This window comes from Solanum pennellii, chromosome 3 (genome assembly GCF_001406875.1).
Source record: "Solanum pennellii chromosome 3, SPENNV200".
Classification (NCBI taxonomy): Eukaryota; Viridiplantae; Streptophyta; class Magnoliopsida; order Solanales; family Solanaceae; genus Solanum; species Solanum pennellii.
Window position 1 is genome coordinate 55,152,629 of NC_028639.1, and position 17,697 is coordinate 55,170,325.

At 30.0% G+C, this 17,697-nt stretch overlaps 3 protein-coding genes across 3 annotated transcripts; all 3 read right to left on the bottom strand.

Annotated features, from left to right (window-relative positions):
* Positions 1-10,399: 10,399 nt before the first annotated feature.
* On the bottom strand, positions 10,400-11,200 carry LOC107013475 (pectinesterase inhibitor 4-like). Its single transcript, XM_015213379.2, has one exon. It carries the CDS (start codon positions 11,151-11,153, stop codon positions 10,581-10,583), a length of 573 nt encoding a protein of 190 aa, XP_015068865.1. The 5' UTR covers positions 11,154-11,200; the 3' UTR covers positions 10,400-10,580.
* A 569-nt stretch (positions 11,201-11,769) lies between these two features.
* Positions 11,770-12,515, bottom strand: LOC107013732 (pectinesterase inhibitor 4-like). The gene has a single exon (XM_015213606.2). It carries the CDS (start codon positions 12,437-12,439, stop codon positions 11,852-11,854), a length of 588 nt encoding a protein of 195 aa, XP_015069092.1. The 5' UTR covers positions 12,440-12,515; the 3' UTR covers positions 11,770-11,851.
* Positions 12,516-15,185: 2,670 nt separating this feature from the next.
* LOC107014600 (21 kDa protein-like) lies at positions 15,186-16,029 on the bottom strand. Its single transcript, XM_015214575.2, has one exon. The coding sequence runs from the start codon at positions 15,947-15,949 to the stop codon at positions 15,320-15,322; it is 630 nt and encodes a 209-aa protein (XP_015070061.1). The 5' UTR covers positions 15,950-16,029; the 3' UTR covers positions 15,186-15,319.
* Between the last annotated feature and the right edge of the window lie 1,668 nt (positions 16,030-17,697).

The window sequence follows — 17,697 nt, forward strand, 5'->3', positions numbered from 1 at the left end:
ACTAAAACAAACCAATTTCTTCTACATTTTAAAAGAATAATCAAAATAAAAAATTTAAATTATAAATTAATCATGATAATTTTAGAGGGAGAAATGATAAAGAACGGCGAAAAGAGAGAGATTTTACTCAAATTGGTCTTCTCATCTGCGATTATTTTTGAGTTGTCGGCGGAATATTCAAGGGATGAACCAGAACTTGAATGTTCATGACCCACTTAATGTGTATTTGAAAGTGTCTAAGGAATAAAATCGAATGAAATGTAAAAATATGTGAAAAATTGTTGAACTAGTTGGATGAATTGTCCACATTTTTACAACATATGTTGAATTTGGAGTACGGAGCCTAAAGGGTACAAAATATTAACAAAAATTCCAAAACGGTATATAAAATTTTATATTAACCAAAACGGCAAAATCGCTGCATCAACAGCGATTTACTTCCCCGGAAAAAGCAAAATCGCTGCAGAGGCAGCGATTTTGCAAAATGTGAATTTTTTTTTTTAAAAAAAATGAAATCGCTACCTAGGCAGCGATTGTAATTTTTTTTAAAATCGCTGCCTAGGCAGCGATTTATAATTTATAATTTTTTTAAATAAGGAAAATTGCTGCCTAGGCAGCGATTTTTTTAAATTTTTTTTTTAAAATGTGCAAGTCGCTGCCCAGGCAGGGACTTTGATAAAAAAATTTTGTTTGAAATGCTTTTATAATTTTTTTTTTAATTTTTAATTTTCTTTTTTAAGAAAATATGGAAAAAATATGGAAATTTTTTTTAAAAAAAAAATTAAAGCAGCGATTTTATAAAATAAAAAAAATTTATAATATTTTTTTATAAAATCGCTGCTTTAAATTTTTTTTTTTAAAAAAAATTATTTTTGGAAAATCGCAACGATTTCCATATTTTAAAAAAAATTATAAATTTGCTGAGCGATTTATATATTTAAAAAATTTATAAATTTATAAAATCGCTGCGTAGGCAGTGATTTAAAAAATTTATAATTTTTTTTTAAAAAAATAATTATAAAAGTCGCTGCCTAGATTTTTTTTTTTAAAAAAATGAAATCGCTACCTAGGCAGCGATTTATAATTTTTAATTTTTTTTTTAAATAAGGAAAATCGCTGCCTAGGCAGCGAATTTTTTTAAAAAAAAAAAAAATTGAAATGTGGAAATCGCTGCCCAGGCAGCGACTTTTATAATTATTTTTTTTTAAAAAAAAATTATAAAATTTTTAAATCGCTACCTAGGCAGTGGTTTTTTTTAAAAAAAATTTATAAATTTTTTAAATCACTACCTACGCAGCGATTTTATAAATTTATAATTTTTTTAAATATATAAATCGCTCAGCAAATTTATAATTTTTTTTTAAAATATGGAAATCGCTGCGATTTTCCAAAAATAATTTTTTTAAAATAAAAATTTAAAGCAGCGATTTTATAAAAAAATATTATAATTTTTTTNGATTTTTAAAAAAAATTCACCTCTGCAGCGATTTTGCTTTTTCCGGGGAAGTAAATCGCTGTTGATGCAGCGATTTTTTCGTTTTGGTTAATATAAAATTTTATATACCGTTTTGAAATTTTTGTTAATATTTTGTACCCTTTAGGCTCCGTACTCGTTGAATTTACGTATAATAGCATCTACCATTCCAGCATCTATATGGCCCCATTTGAGGCCTTATATAATAGGCATTGTCGCTCTCTGATTGGTTGGTTTGAGTCTACAAAGCCTAAACCATGTGACAAACAAACTTGATTTAGGAGGCTTTGGAGCAGGTAAAAGTGATTCAAGATAGACTTTGACCAGCTCAGAGTAGGCACATGAGTTATGATTGTAAGCGACGGCCTTTGAGGCTACCTCAATAACCGAACAATAGGCCCATAATCAGAAGGCTAGGAATCATTCTTTATTTAGCATTAACATATTAAAATCTTAACACCAATTAATGACTACAATTCAAATAACTTCCAATTTCTATAATTATATAATTGTAATTAACTAAACTTCACTCTAACTCTTGGCACATACACATCAGATAAAGCTTCTCTTTCTTTTTTTTCTTTCCATTTGTTCATGTAGTCTCAAATGCATTTCTTTCTTTTTCTTTGTCAATTCCAAGTAATACTTTTGGTGTTGATTTGCCAACATTATCAAATGGTTATTATTTTGAAGTAAGGTTATTTATTTATATACTTTACTTTGCAGGAAGGATTAACTAAGGCAACACTGATTTTTACCTTTATCGACATTGCTTATTTTGGCCGTTTAACTAAACAAAAGAAAATTTCTTTGTTTCACATTATTAACACATTAAAATTTAATTTTTGATAATGTGATTTGAATTTTGACTTGTTCATTAGCCCTCATTCCATACCTTCAGATGTCTAGTATTACTTTTTTGATAACTCAAATTTATAATAATCTTAAAATAAAAATTAAAAGATATTTACCACCCAAACCAACTCCTCCCCTCTTTATCGACAAGGCCCAATCATTTGAGTTGGTACATTTTTTTTAATGATCTTTCCACAAAAAATCATTTTCAAGCTACCCACGTGACAAAATAATTCAAATTCCCACCCAATATTAGTTGAACGCCAAGTCAAAAACACTATTTGACCAAAATATTAATCAGAATTTGACAAAGTTTGGATGTGGGTCACACAACAATTTGTTGGACGAGTTTTCAAACCACGGTACACCTCCATGTTAGTTCGTTTGATTTGATTCGAAATAAAAAGAGTCAAAAATAAAATTTACATATTTAAAAATCATATCAAAATATATTATATAAACAACGAAGCTATATAGTTAAGATATTATTAAAATATAATAAAAAATATTATTTAACCATTCAAATAGAAACAAACAAATTCAAACAGAAAAATATTTTATATCTAAAATTAGTGACCGCTCAAATTTGTAATAATATATATAGTACATTAGTTGTAGAAGATCATTACCATTAAATGCTTCCACCTTGAGTCTTGTAACACATGTAATGACAGAAAATTAAGGATATAAAATTGGATGAAAACATCATATAATTACAAATTCCAGTTGACTTCTCATACTTCTCAAGTTGGCAAATCATTCAAACCGTGTTGAAGAAAGTTTTATTGACTTCTCTTCTTCTTTATAAAAAATTGTACAATCATGCTTGTTTGCTTCAGCATATATATCTAAACTTTTTTTTCTTACCCACAAAGAGAGACAATAACAAGCTCAAACAACGAGATTCTTTAAAGTATTGACTATTGAGAAAGTTTTTTTTTAATCTTTTCATATCTTTTACATTGTCAGCGTATATATTAAAAAGGTGCGAGGAGTTGTGAAAAAAAGATGAAGAGCATTATGAAAGTTGTGATTGTGCTTTCTATCATCGTGTGCATACTCCTGACACCTACCGTTGCGAAGGGCGGTAGTAGTGGCCGAAGTGGTGGAAGTAGACGATCTGGTGGTAGTGGAACCAAGGCTAGAGGTGGGTCTGGTAGCAGTGGAACTGCAACCACCACATGGATCCCATCAGCTCGTGCTCGCCCGACGACGGCTGGCAGCAACAGCAATAGACACAGCAATAGCTCATCATCCACCTCCTTTGGCTGGTCTTCCATGGCGATGACTTTGTTTGCTTACATTACTTTTGTTTATTTTTGAACTATTTTTTGTTTTGGTCTGCCACATATTTGAGCTCCATTTACCCATTTTGGGTGATACTCTTAATAGTATTTTTTTTCCATATTAAGGGTTCAAATTCGAGATATTTGGTTAATGATGGAGCAATTCCATTACTGTATATTTTTTCAACAAGTTCATACAATCAGCGTAAATATAATTTATTTTTTGTGTAATTGACGTGGATCTATATTGTCACGACTTTGTAATGACCCAATTGGTCATTTTTGGAAATTTTTATAAAACTATCATTTTGTCCCTCTTCATATTGACCCCGAGTTTTTTTGTTTGAGTTTTGAAAGTTGGTTCAAACTTTGCACAAATATATACCAGTATTTTGACATATATACATTACAATTCGCTTCTCTCTCACTCTCTTGCTTGCCTCTCTCCTCCCTCTTCCAATCTCGTTCGTCAATCTCTTCCCTATAACGTGTAGCTACGAATTGTGATCAACAAACTATAGCTATATGACGTAATTAAGTTATTTTGAGTGACTATATGCGAAAGTTTCTCAATACGAAATAAATGAGATAAGTAAAATAACAATGACATAAGAGTGGAGAACTTATTCATTCTAAAACATAACCCCAAAACTTGATTGTCACGTGTAAAAGTCATTAATGTATAAAGTGCGGAGTCGAAAGATAACCATAAGTCTCAGTGTTTTTTTTTCTCAAATTGATCAACAAAACATAAAATAAGAAACAAGAGGGTGCCCGAATGACAACAATTACCTCTCATACTCCTCTGGAAGTCTCGGATATACATGAAGAAGAAGAAGATAACACGGGTCCGAATCTAGGCTCAAGACATACACAAGTTTCGAAGTAAGGAGTGAGTATCAACCAACATGGTATTCAGCAAGCAACCTATCAAATAAGGCAAAACAAACTAAAAAATGAGGATTGCTTTCATCCCAACGAACCTCCTCAAACTACAACCTGCATTGAAATCATCCCCGCATAAAAGCTTCACAATGTAAGGTTCACAAGGCTTAACAATCATAGTCCAACAGTCACAAATCAACAACAAACAAGCATCAAGTATAACAATCTCAAGACTCAAGTTCATCAAATCATAATAGTCACTAGCCGAAGCCATTTTCTTTCGACTTTATATCACATCTATAGTCAGTACCATTTCATTTCGGCTTCATATCACATTATTTGTCGAAATTATTTTCCTTTGGCTTGATATCACATGTCTCATCGTGAAGCACAAAAATCAATGCAACTAAGCAATTTCACATTATAAGGAAGAGACACCAATTCTTCAAGCAATTGAAGTCCACAAAAATGTCATCAAAGCATTTCATCAATCAACCAAACAGAGTCCACAACAAGGCAATTCACAAAACATTATAATCAACACGTTACTTTTTTCATTAAGATTACTCAAGCGGAACAATGATGCCATCACTTTATTATCATCACTCCCCAACACATACAATGAAGGAAAATACACAAAATTTTACTAATTTTATAAGATTTAGGAGATCACTTCCCTCAATTCAATAAAAGTCAATCCAAGACTTCAGTCTTTCTCTTTTAAACAATGTCTAGAGCCACACAATCTAATTCAATTATGTAATCACAATAAGATTCTGGAAATAAAAATATCATATCATACATTTTGAAAATGTGGTTTGAATCCAAAAATCTTTACTTGAAAATATTATATAGGACATTTGAAACTCATTGGTGAAAACCATTTGAAAAAGAAAATTAAATCAGTTCACAATTAATATTTTAATTTAGTACTCAAGTTCTTGAAAAACCTCGTCATTTTGCAATAAAAATCTCAAGTTTTGATGTTAAAATCAATGATAAAAGAAAAATAAACTTTAATGGTCACAAAAACTTACCCAAATGATTTTGCACTTTTACAATCGCCTCCACTGATTTCTCAAAACTCAAAAATGAAAATAAAGTTAAACTCCAAAATTTCAAACAAAAAACCCACTCCTATGTCGATTAAGAAAACAGGGTTCTCACTAAGCAAATCTCCTTTGTTTCTGCGAAGATCGCTTAAGTGACTGGCCTTCGTGAAAGCGAGGCTTGCAAACACAACCAACTTTCAAATCATTAAAATGTATCTGTGGGATTCGTTTGAAATTCTGTATACACAAACCATATATGCAATTTGACTATTCCTAACGTTCTGAGCTCATTGGAACTATTGAAACATGAATTTGAGGTCTCCTTATCCTGACATCCTTGAAAGTCATAAGAAACTAACATAAACCCTAAAAAAGCTCGAGACCTTTTAGAAATTTAACCACAAGCTCTTTTAGGCTTTGTCCCTCGAACAATTCGATGAAACTCTTAGAATTTCGATCCAAGCATTCAGATACCGAATATTGATCAAAGTCAACCTTAAGGCTAAAATTTTAATAATTACCAACTTAAGACCTCAAATCTTTTATTTTAAAAAATCCAAATCTGAAATCGACGACTCTTTGGACCTATTTCTACATTCGAGACCGATGGAATCGACAGTGAAACTTCAAAAGATACTAGAAACCATTTTTTAACAACTTTAGTCTTTCAAATTTTCAAAATTCCTATTTGGTAACTCAAAATTTAATGCCAATTACAAAACTCATTCAAAAATAACTTCAAACCACTATCGAGAGGGGTAAAAGGATAATTTTATGAAAATTTCTAAAAGTGATCGTCCGGGTCATTACACTCGCTCCTAGATCTCGTTCGCCACACTCATTTTAATAGTTAGTTTCTGATACAGATCAATTATATCAATTGTATTTTGCTCATTTTTCTCCTTCTTTTAACATGTAGCTCTGAATCGTAATTAATCAAGCTATAAATATAAATCTCTAATTAAGCTCAGATAATAGTCGTTTTTAAAAGCATCACATTCTTTTTTAATCACTGTGAACTTTCGTTTTCAATTTAATTGAACTTGTCTAATTAAGTCTAACTGAAAATTTAGTTGTTATGAAATTTAAATTGATCAATGAGATATCTTTTGAAATATATTTTAATTTTTATATATCATATATATGATCAATTAATCATATTAGCTCAAATTTAATCCAATTCACTCATTTATACGTTTGCTCCATTAGTTGATATATTATAACGATGTTTGCAAGAAGACTTGAATCGGAATTATTGGCGGCGAGGCGACAAAATAATTAAAGTCCCAATTAATATCCTGTCAATGTCTCATTTGGTGTCTCTCCCACTTGTAATGTAATGTTAAATTAGATAAACACCCCATTTGATATTCAATATTAAACGCACACCAACTAAAATTATTGTATTGTAGAAAAAACTATAAGAAAGTGGGTTGACAACACTTTTTTGTTCTAAACATTAAATGAATTTTCAAACTAGCATCTTTTTTGCCCTATATATTTATTTAAAATTATAGTCACCATTCACCACCCATATTTGTAACAATATACTATATATCTTTTAATGATATTCTCATTTGTTTACGCTTAATGAGGGTTAAAATTTTAATTATTTAATTCTCTTTATTATGTGTGTTTATTTTTTTAAATTGAATCTTAATTATTCAGATTTAGTTCATTAAGTTAGTTTGATTTATTTTCTTATAAGCTTTTTAATGGGTTGAGTATATCTGAATAAATCAAATTTGTAACACTCTTAACATCATTCAGACTTAAAAAGAAGACTCCTATATTAATTCAACTACATCACAACAATTCATAAAAGTTATTTTCTTATTTAATTAATGTTAATTACATGCTTATCTTTACAATTCCCTTTATTCTTATTAACTTATTATACGTCTTTTATTTTCATAAATTAATCAATATCCGTGATATAATATTTAGCACGATTTCAAAAAATAAAAAAGTATTAATTATTTGACTGATAACAATAACAAATTTCTATTATAATAAAATGTTTTCATAAACATTATATTACTACTCTATATCAACTATTTTAATTGCATTATATTAGATTCTCAAAATTTATGAGTGCAAAGAATAGTCATATTAATGATGTAACTTAATATTAAATTTTTAAGAGATAAATCATATTACTTTGTTACGATAAAATATTTAAAGTACTATTTTTATTACAAAAAAATTATTTACTAAATTGAGGTTTTTTATAATATTTTGTTGATATAGTGTTTAAATTCATACGCACATTAAGATATTGGAAATAAATAATCTCAATAATTAAATATTTAAATTCAGAGATAACATTTTAATATTAAAATATTTTTTTAAATTTATATATTTATATTTTAATACATATCTTAATATTTAGATGTTTATTAAATTTAAACGACTTAGTCTTAGTAGAAACAAATGATGCATTAGTCTCTTAGATCATTCCCGTCAAAAAAGTTTCACGATTGAATATTATAATTCACATATTGTGTTGAAGTGCATCATTTTACAATGTCAAAGCGTGCTGCTGCACGTTGGTGGCACTTGTTATGCATTTATTTATCGCATTTTTTAAAGTTAGTGGTAGAATACTCGTGGCATTTTATGAAACTTTTATAATTTCTTAACATTTTATTTTATTACTATTTTATCTCTATATTTATAATGTGTATAACTTTTTAAGGATTTTTTTTTAATTTACACACATTACTATCCCACCTTCATTTATTTAATACTTTCTCCATTCATTATTATTTGTCATAATTTTTATTTTTAAAATTAAATTATAAAAATTTTGATTTATTTTAATGTATTTTTTTATTATATTGATATAAAAAAATTACAATTTATAGTACTTTACATATAATTTTAAATATCTAAGGTTTTTATTTAAAATATCAAATTAATATAATTTAATTTAATTTTAAAAATTAATTGAATTGACTTTAAAAAAATGTAACATGACAGATAAGTAAAAGGAGGGAGTATATGAAAAAATATCTCGTCTATAAATATTAACAAGTTTTAGGAGTATATTATATTATATTAGCTAGGTATAAGAAAAATACAGAGTACATGAAAATTATTAAAAAGGAGAGCATTTAATTGAAGAAAAATTAGTTTTTTTTATCAGAGCTTTGGTTTCAACTCGTTTCCTAAGTTTATTGATTAATTATACAATGTTTGTTCGATTACTGTAGAGAAAAGTCAATAAAAATATTATTTTTGGATTGATAAAAAATTTTCTAAAATGAACTTATATCTCTTTAGAAACAGTGAAATATACGCGTCTCAACATAGATAATTTTTTTGTTTTCTTCACTTTTTAATTGTTATGGTATTTTCACCTATATATAAAAATCTATATGTTATTTTCAGTTTTCACATGTCAAAATTTCCTTTGAAAACTCTATTCAAATTCTTATAGGTTGACTAATTCTCTGCTTCTCAAGTTGGACACTAGGTCAAATAAAGTTCCTAATCCTCTCTTGCCAAATTGCCTTTCTATGTAATGAGAAATTACCAGCTCCCTTGTTCCTTATAAATATATACATTTGTTTGTTGCTTCTACATATCCAAATTAACTTATTCTCCTACATCCAAAGTGAGACAATAACAAGACAAAATACTAAGAACGTCAAGGAAAAATATAATCTTGATAGTGTCTACATTTTTTTTAATCTTTTAGACGCTCAGTACAATACAATTTGATAGTATTATTAGCAAGAGCTGAGAAAGAAGATGAAAAACGTTATGAAGATTGTGCTTGTGCTTTCGATCATTATGAGCATACTATTGACACCTAGCGTTGCAAAGGGCGTGAGTGGTGGTAGTGGAACTCCAACCACCACATGGACCTCGTCGTCCTAGAACCACCACCAACAGCAGCTCATCCGCCGCGTCCTCCATTGGCTGGTCGTCCTCCATGGCTATGGTTGGCGCTTCGTTAGCTTATCTTACATTAGTTTACATTTAAACTAGTGTATTATATTAATTGGCGTAAACATGATTATATTTGTATTATTGATGTTGATTTATATACATTCTCACTATTTAAGTTGTACACAAGTTTGGGTACAGGGTGTTGAAGTCCTAGGGCTTTACTTCCCTCCCCAAATTCAATGTATTTATGAAATATATTTTTTTACATATTTTATGTTATGATTTATTTATTTATTTTGCAAGTGACGATATGGATGTTTTTAATGGGACTAATGTAGTACAAGATATTATTAACACCTCAAATATGAGGAAAAGGGTGTCACCTTTCATCACTTTTTACCATTGAAAAATAATTTTTTTTATGATTTTGCAAAGAACTAAGGAGTCTGGTATTTTAATGATTCTAGGACATAAATGATTAAATTGCACATACATTAGGATTTAAGAATAAGTAGCTATAGTCAATCTCGTATCCTGATCCTAAAATCATGCTGAGCATACAATAGGAATCCAAATCGCAAATTACTTCAATATAAAGTTGTTATTCTTAGCATAATTTTAGGTCAGAATAAGATTTACTTCACATTTTTAGGTCTTCTTTTTCTAAATAACTATTGGGTCTAAAGATGCAACTTTCTATAAAACTTGTACCATCATGTCAATCATTGAATAACTAAAATGTTCAATATAATAGAAAAAATATTTTAATCAATCCATTTTCTATCCCCATATGCAAGCTTTGAAAATCAGAATATTCCAAATTGCAAACCCAATTAAGCACCACAATCTTCGAAAACCAACTCTAAGAAATTGTTTTAAAATAAAACCATATCTTGCACATGATCAAGTTTCATCAAACTAATTATACTATATTTATGGTTAAGCAGACAACAAATAAAAATGATATCAGATCCACAAATATATTATAAGAAGAAATTAATTATTATCAAATCTATGGATCTGAACCACAAAACTAATGGTAAGAACCCCTCATTTCCAAACTCGTTCGAGTCAGCAAAGTGAGAGCTTCCTAGGGAGGGTTAAAACAAATGAAAGCATAGAATCGTTAAATTAAAGATGGGTAATGAGCGACAAGGCATTGCTGGAGAGATCTATAATAACACCCATGCTTCTAGATATCCCCATCGCCACATTGGGATTTGCCTTTTCCTCCAATTCGTCGAAACCATAGATGCATGTTTGTACATTTGTTAATACAGAACTTGTGTACGATATAGCGTTATGCAACTGAGATTCTTTGTCTTCAGCACCATTTAGATGTCCTATTGTTTTAACAGTCTTCCTCAGTTCGTCTTCTGCACTTTTCACAGCTTCTACGCAGTCTCTAAAAGCCACAGCTTCATATTTGGAAATTCCCTCCTTTTTTTCAAGATTCGACACAAGCACACCCGCGCTGCGTGTGCCTTTTATCGCTACTTTAAGGGCTTCTCTGCAAAGTATTATGGGGTTGTTTTTCACGGTACAAGCATACGGCATTAGGGTTTTCACACAAAGTGTAGGCTCTGTGGTTTGGTTGCATTTGGTTTTGATGAAGTTTGTGTACGACTCTTTCGTACCTGTAGCTGTTTGTGTGATGAATAAAACTATTGCCAAAATGGGGAAAATCAAGGTTTTGCCATCCATTTTCTTCTTCTTTTTTGTGTTGGGAATAAAGAGAAAAGATATGAAGGTGTATTTATGGAAATCAAATTGGCAACGGGAAGAATCGTATGGCCATATTTATCGTTATCACTTACTTAGACGTTCCGATAATTACGATGATCGTTATCAAGTTTTTGTATTTTTACTTGGTTATTTGTTATATCCTTCCTTTTTTTTCTCTACTTTAGTCTATACTTTTTCTTTTGTCAAGGTCTAATGAAATTTTAACATTAGGAAGCTTATTTTATTTTACAATATAATTTAATACTGAGAACCCTCATCAACAACACTAACTAAGCTACTAAAAGTTCTCATACTAATTAATTCATCACCAAGCGTTAAATATCTAAAATATGCTCAAAAAATTGGAAGCAAATCTAAAATAAGTTGTGAACGTGTGATGTCAAATCTAAAATAAGCAGTCACATGGAAATTGAAATTGAAGCGGTCGCTGAACATTACGTGCACAAGTCAGCCACTTTCAATTAGGAGTTTGTTTCCTTTGAAAGTGATTTGTTGCTATTTTTACGTTTGGATTTGTTACAAAAATTGAAAGTGATTTGTTGCTATTTCTACGTATGGATATTCGTTACACAAATGCAATGAAGAATCAATGTTAATTAATTATAGCAATAAAATGGATAATCAGTAACTTTTTCAATACAAAGTGTCACTATTCATCATTCATAAATATGGTTAATGAGTGACAAGGCATTACTGCTAAGTTTAATAACAACAGCCATACTTCTACTTATAGCATCCATCACTTTTGGATTTACCTTACCCTGATCAGTTAACCCACCTGTGCACGAGTCTGCATCTGTTATAGCAGCACTTGCATATGTTTTAGCATTAGCCAACTGAAATGCTTTATCTTTATCGCCTAAATGTCCTATTGCTTCAACAGCTAGCTTCAGTTCGTACACTGCATCCTTCACATCTTCTATGCAGTCCTTAATAGCCGCGGCTTCATATCGCGTAATTCCCTTTTGTTTTTTCAGATTCAAGACAATGGCAGTGGCATCTCGTGCGCCTTTTGTGGCTACGTTAAGGGCTTCTTTGCAAAGTTTTGTGGAGTTTGTTTTAACAGAAGATGCATAGGGAATTAGTGTTTTTACGCAGAGTGACGGGTATGTAGTGATTTGGCATTTGGTTTTGACGAAGTTTGTGTTAGAGTCTTTGGCAGCTGTGACTAGAACATGTGTTTGTGACAAGAATAGAACAATTGAAAAGAGGAGAAAAATCAAGCTTTGGCAACTAGACGCCATTATTACTTCTTTTGAGGAGAAATGTTGTATTGTGAATATAGAGAGAAGAATTGAATATATTTATAGTCACAAATTGGCAGAAGGAAAAATCTTTCTTAATTGCTCAAGTTGATAATATTTTATTTTCTTTTTTTGATCTGTATAAAAAAAGAGTGCCTCAACATCCTACATACAGGACCACAAGACATTTTAATGTATATTCTAAATTTGACATAATACAGAAATATACTCTTTAACTTAGTTTCATCTGATATCTATGCCCTATAACTTTACTTGTGCACAAATAAAAACTAAAATTTGTAGAAAATTAAGCAAATGGACAAACATATTTTATGTGGCTTAGTACATGTAGAACGTCACATAGAACATAGATGTGTTATTTGTTTAATTTTATATAAATTTACGAGCTTATTTGTACACACTCCAAATTGAAGGACATACATGTCAGTTGAATCCAAGTTAAAGTTATATCTTTTTAATTAGACTTTAATTGAGTATAAAATAGCAATAAAATTGATGCAGAAAATGAGTTGTGAATGTAGGCGTATGAGCTTATCTCGCGCCGTCACCAATGCAGCAATCACATGGTAATTGAAGTATCTGGAGTTCGTCGGCAGAGTCAACTTATCAACGTGTGAGATCCAAGGTGGATCTATGACTTCTAATTTAAGTACAATTACATTCAACTATTAAATTGCACATTTTTAGGTCCAGTAGTTCTTAATTTTTTTTTCAAGGTACGTATGGCCAATACTTATAAAGTCCATTATTCAACTAAACATATTAATGCGTGAACATGGCTAGAAATTGATCAAAAAATGAGAAGCACAAAACACTGCAGAAGAGAAGGCGATGTCTCTAGTGGAAAATTACTTGCCGAAAACGTTTGCATTGATGCGTGTTTTCCTTTATGTTGAACATCAACCTCAATAATTATGCCTTTGGTAACACGTTTTGTAACTAGGAAGCTTACGTTCTAATGAAATTTCATTTTGAGTTATGATTAGTGATTTAAATATACTATTCGATGATCAATAGAGAGAAAATTCAAAATTGAGCGGAGCTCAAGTTGAAGCGCGACAAAAATTATCTAAATTAGATATTTTTAACATTTTACTCCATTAAGAGAAAACAAATAATAATACGTACGTGATCATAAGTAGAATTCATTCTAAAATACATAGAGCTCAAACTTTCTGTTCTCCTAAATAAAAAAGTAGAGGACATTGCTTCCTAGGCAAATCGAGGATCAATTGATTGGTGAATTCTTTAAGGAAAAAGATAAAAGCTTCTTAAGGGACACTTTACGTGTAAGAATTACTCCTAAGTTCATTATTTAAAGTATGTTTTAAGCTAATTTTATCTATTTTGGTATTGTTTGGTGCTCGTAGTGAAAATTTGTCACGTATGTGAGCGATCAACTTTTATATTACAAATTTTGCTGATTAGCAAAGCAATAAGAATGAACTTGAGAACTTCTGTCACGTTTTGTAAATTTTTAATATAGATTTGTAGACAAATATTTTTTCTCTCTGAAACAGATCAAACCCGTAGAGTATAGAGTAAGATGTACAAAGCAAAAATGATTTTTTTTTCAAGTTGATGGTCAAGAACATTTTATCTTTTAATGTGGGACTTCGCGGTGGGATTTAAATTTAGTCGATTTGTATTGTGATATGAACACGGTTAGAAAATGGTAAAACAAAAGGAATGTTCCTATACAGCTGTCCACTAAGGATTGGCTAATAATAACAAATTTAGCTTGCTGTACAGTGCTCCTTTTATATTCTCTCACGTTACCAAATCTGAGGACTTCCATTGGTAATTATTGCTTTCGACTGTGATTCATTATTAGTTGGTCCATTATTTGCAACTGGGCTAATTTTTCCTGTATGGTACCAGGTGTTAATATATATATTGGGCTTTGTGTCTGAGATCCAAAATGGCTATCCGACGCTTAGGACCAACATTATTTTATGAGCAAATAACACAAATCTCAATAGTTTGAGATCTAATGACTTGTTCTAAATTTAGTTTTTAAAATTATCTTTTGTATTACATTTACTTTGTCAACTATATGTATATGACATACTCAGATGTATGCGGGTCAATTTAGATGTAATTTGTGTCATATCAGATATATTATATCTAAGCGCGATTAGCATGTATCTAGGATACACGCACTCACTATCTGATCTCTCTCATTTCTCTTCTCTTGGTCGCCTCTCTCCCTAAGTATTTCTATTCCAAAATGTATTCGGTATCAAAGATACGTACATGTATCTGACTTCAAATCGATTACGATATTATTAATTAGTGAAACATTATATTATTATTTCAAACTATAAAGTATTTAATTACTAATATTTATGGTATGAATTTTGTATAATTTGATAGTTTTTAGTTAAAACTTTGGTCCAAAAATATTATTATCATTACTTACTTGAGTTAAACAGTGGCAAATCTGATGACTAGGATCAATTCTCACTTAAAATATTTACTTAAAACTTTGGTCCAGAACCTTGGCATCCGCAATTTCTTTTTTCCTCATAAAATCGGAAAATACAGAAGAGAAACTCTGTTTTGTTTTCCGAAATGAGAAAAGGAAAGGATGTGAACAAAAATTAGAGTAGTGAATTTATTTAATGTTAGGATCGAATCCACTCACACACACACTTGATGAATGAAGAACACAACAACTTTCAAGAGAGAAAGAGAAGAATCAATATTTCGTGGTAACACTCCGTGAGTAAACTTCCACGGCAATGGAGTATATATTAATAATTCAGAATATTTTTTGTTACAGAGAATAAATGAAAAATAAATAGTACAACCTAAAATATTAATCAGGTTCCACAACCTAACATTTAATAGAATATACTAAGAAGATGAAAGATTTTTTATAAGAGCTAAAGCATTACTAGTTAACTGTGCTACATTAACAATATAATTTCTAATAGTAGCTTTAACTTTGCTATTCATAGCAGAATTTTCTTGAAATCCATCCATACAAGTATCTTCATCTGTCAAAGCAGCACTTACCCATGTCATTACATTCCCCATTTTCTCTTCAAAATCTGGTCCATTCAAATTCTTCATTTCCAACAGTGATTTTTGTAGCTCATCAACAGAGTCTTCCATGTTTTCCACACAGTCTGTTAAAGCATGTGCTTCTGCTGGACCTAAGCTTTCCTCTTTAGACATCTTCGCGATTTTGTTGGTGGTTGATTTAGCTCCTTTTAAGCTCACTGTAAGTGCAGAGTTGGCTAATTCCATTGGGCTTGTTTGGATGGAGTTTGAATAAGGTGAGAGTGTTTCAATGCATAATTTGGGGTATAATGTAGTGCCACAAGAGGTTTTGATGAAATCAGAGGTATTGAGTTCGGATTTTTTGGTAAGGTCTCTTGTTGCTGTTGATGAGCATAGCAATGTGGATGTTATTACAATGAAATAGAAAAATGAAATGTGAAATGTGGAAAGGCTATGGCAATTTGGAGTAGAGGAATTCATTATCAAATGATGGGGGGAAAAGGATTGGGGATGAATGGTTGGGAAAAGTCCTTGCACTTTCTTATAAGGATGCAATGTTCCTTGCATTACTTTTAGGATAAATAACAATAAATCTAACCTTTAATTAAGTTCTCTTGTTATCATTATCACGTGTTAGTTTTACAAATTCTCAAAATCGCTTATTTTTATACATTAAATTAATGTATCGGCGCGTCGAATTAATATATCTCGCGCATCGAATTAATGTATCATGTATAAAATGTACATCAAATTAGTGTATCATGTATAAAATATAATGTATCTTATTTAATAATTAATTGTATCTCGCGCATCACATTAGTGTATGAACAATTATATTATTGTATCATTTGAGAGATTTTTGTCATTATAAACTTATAAAGGACAAATGATAATTTTACCTTAAAAACATGTGATTTATGTCTTTTGCCTTATTTTTAATATACTACTAATTCGATCTCAATTTATATTACTCGCTTTCATTTTAATTACTCTTAAAAAAGTATTTCTAATTCACTTTAAAATTTATATTTTATATTTAATGATATAAATATCTGTATTTTATTTTAAACAATAACTTTTTTAAATAAAATAATTCTTTCTTAAATACTGTTCAAATAAAATTAAGTAACATAAATTAAGACGGAGGAATAATTATTGCGCATATCCACTCATTTTATAATCACGGGTTTGTGTTCGACATATTGATTGTTCCACAAAAAAGGAAAAAGCAAAAGGTGGACAGCACGGGAGTACATGAATTGGACGGTATTAAATTAATTAGGTGTATTCTGAATATCTCATCCTAAATTTATATTCATAGAATAATGAAAAAAAACAGAAAGTGAAGGAAATGCGCAATTAATATAACTAGCAGTACGAATAGATTTCTGGCTGAAAGCGTAACAGATTGTTCACATTATACACGGAATAATAAATATTATTTCATAACTATTTTTAATATAATCGATAACTAGCGAAATTAAAGATGTGTTGGATCGAGAAACTATTGGTTTGGCTTTAAGTTAGGTGTAGAGTATGTGGAAGTCTGTGTGTGCGAAGGCGACAAATAGCGGAGAGATCCAATGTGAACATGAAGTTAAATGGTAGCATCTGAACGCTTAAGAGAGCAGTAAAAGGTGGGGACATCGATAGTAATAAAATCCGTGATGTGCAAAATTTGATTCTCATTTCAATTAGCTATTTTCATACTTATAAAAAAAACAATAAATACAACTTACAAGGTAATCATTTACATTACACATTTCTTAAAACATGTTTTTTTTTAAATTTTATATTAAATATAAAAGCTAAAAATATAAAAGCAAGAATGTTTAATTTAATGGATGAACATAAATCAATTTAAGTTAGTGTGTTTGGTAAGAAGGAAAATGTCTTTCAATTTTTCAATTTTTTCATGTTTGATTGAGATAAATGTTTTGAAAAATGTTTTTCAAATCGACTCATTTTTCTCAAAATTAATGAAAATGACTTCCCTTCAAAAATTAAGGAAAACATTTTACAAAACTCTCCTCCAATTTCAAATTACATTTTCTTTGGAAAAACATTAAATTTTTAAAAATATTTTCAATTTCAAAATTATTTTTTTTACCCGATCCCTGACCTTCTCCACCCCCACCGGCCAGCCCCCCAACCCCACCCTCTCCCCAAAAAATTAATGTTGCTTTTTAAAAATATTTTCAACTTCAAAAATTTTATTTTTAAAGTCC

Excerpts from the sequence above, each read along its gene's own strand:
- LOC107013475 (XM_015213379.2), bottom strand. The coding sequence starts at position 11,153 with ATGGATGGCAAAACCTTGATTTTCCCCATTTTGGCAATAGTTTTATTC.
- LOC107013732 (XM_015213606.2), bottom strand. The coding sequence starts at position 12,439 with ATGGCGTCTAGTTGCCAAAGCTTGATTTTTCTCCTCTTTTCAATTGTT.
- LOC107014600 (XM_015214575.2), bottom strand. The coding sequence starts at position 15,949 with ATGAATTCCTCTACTCCAAATTGCCATAGCCTTTCCACATTTCACATT.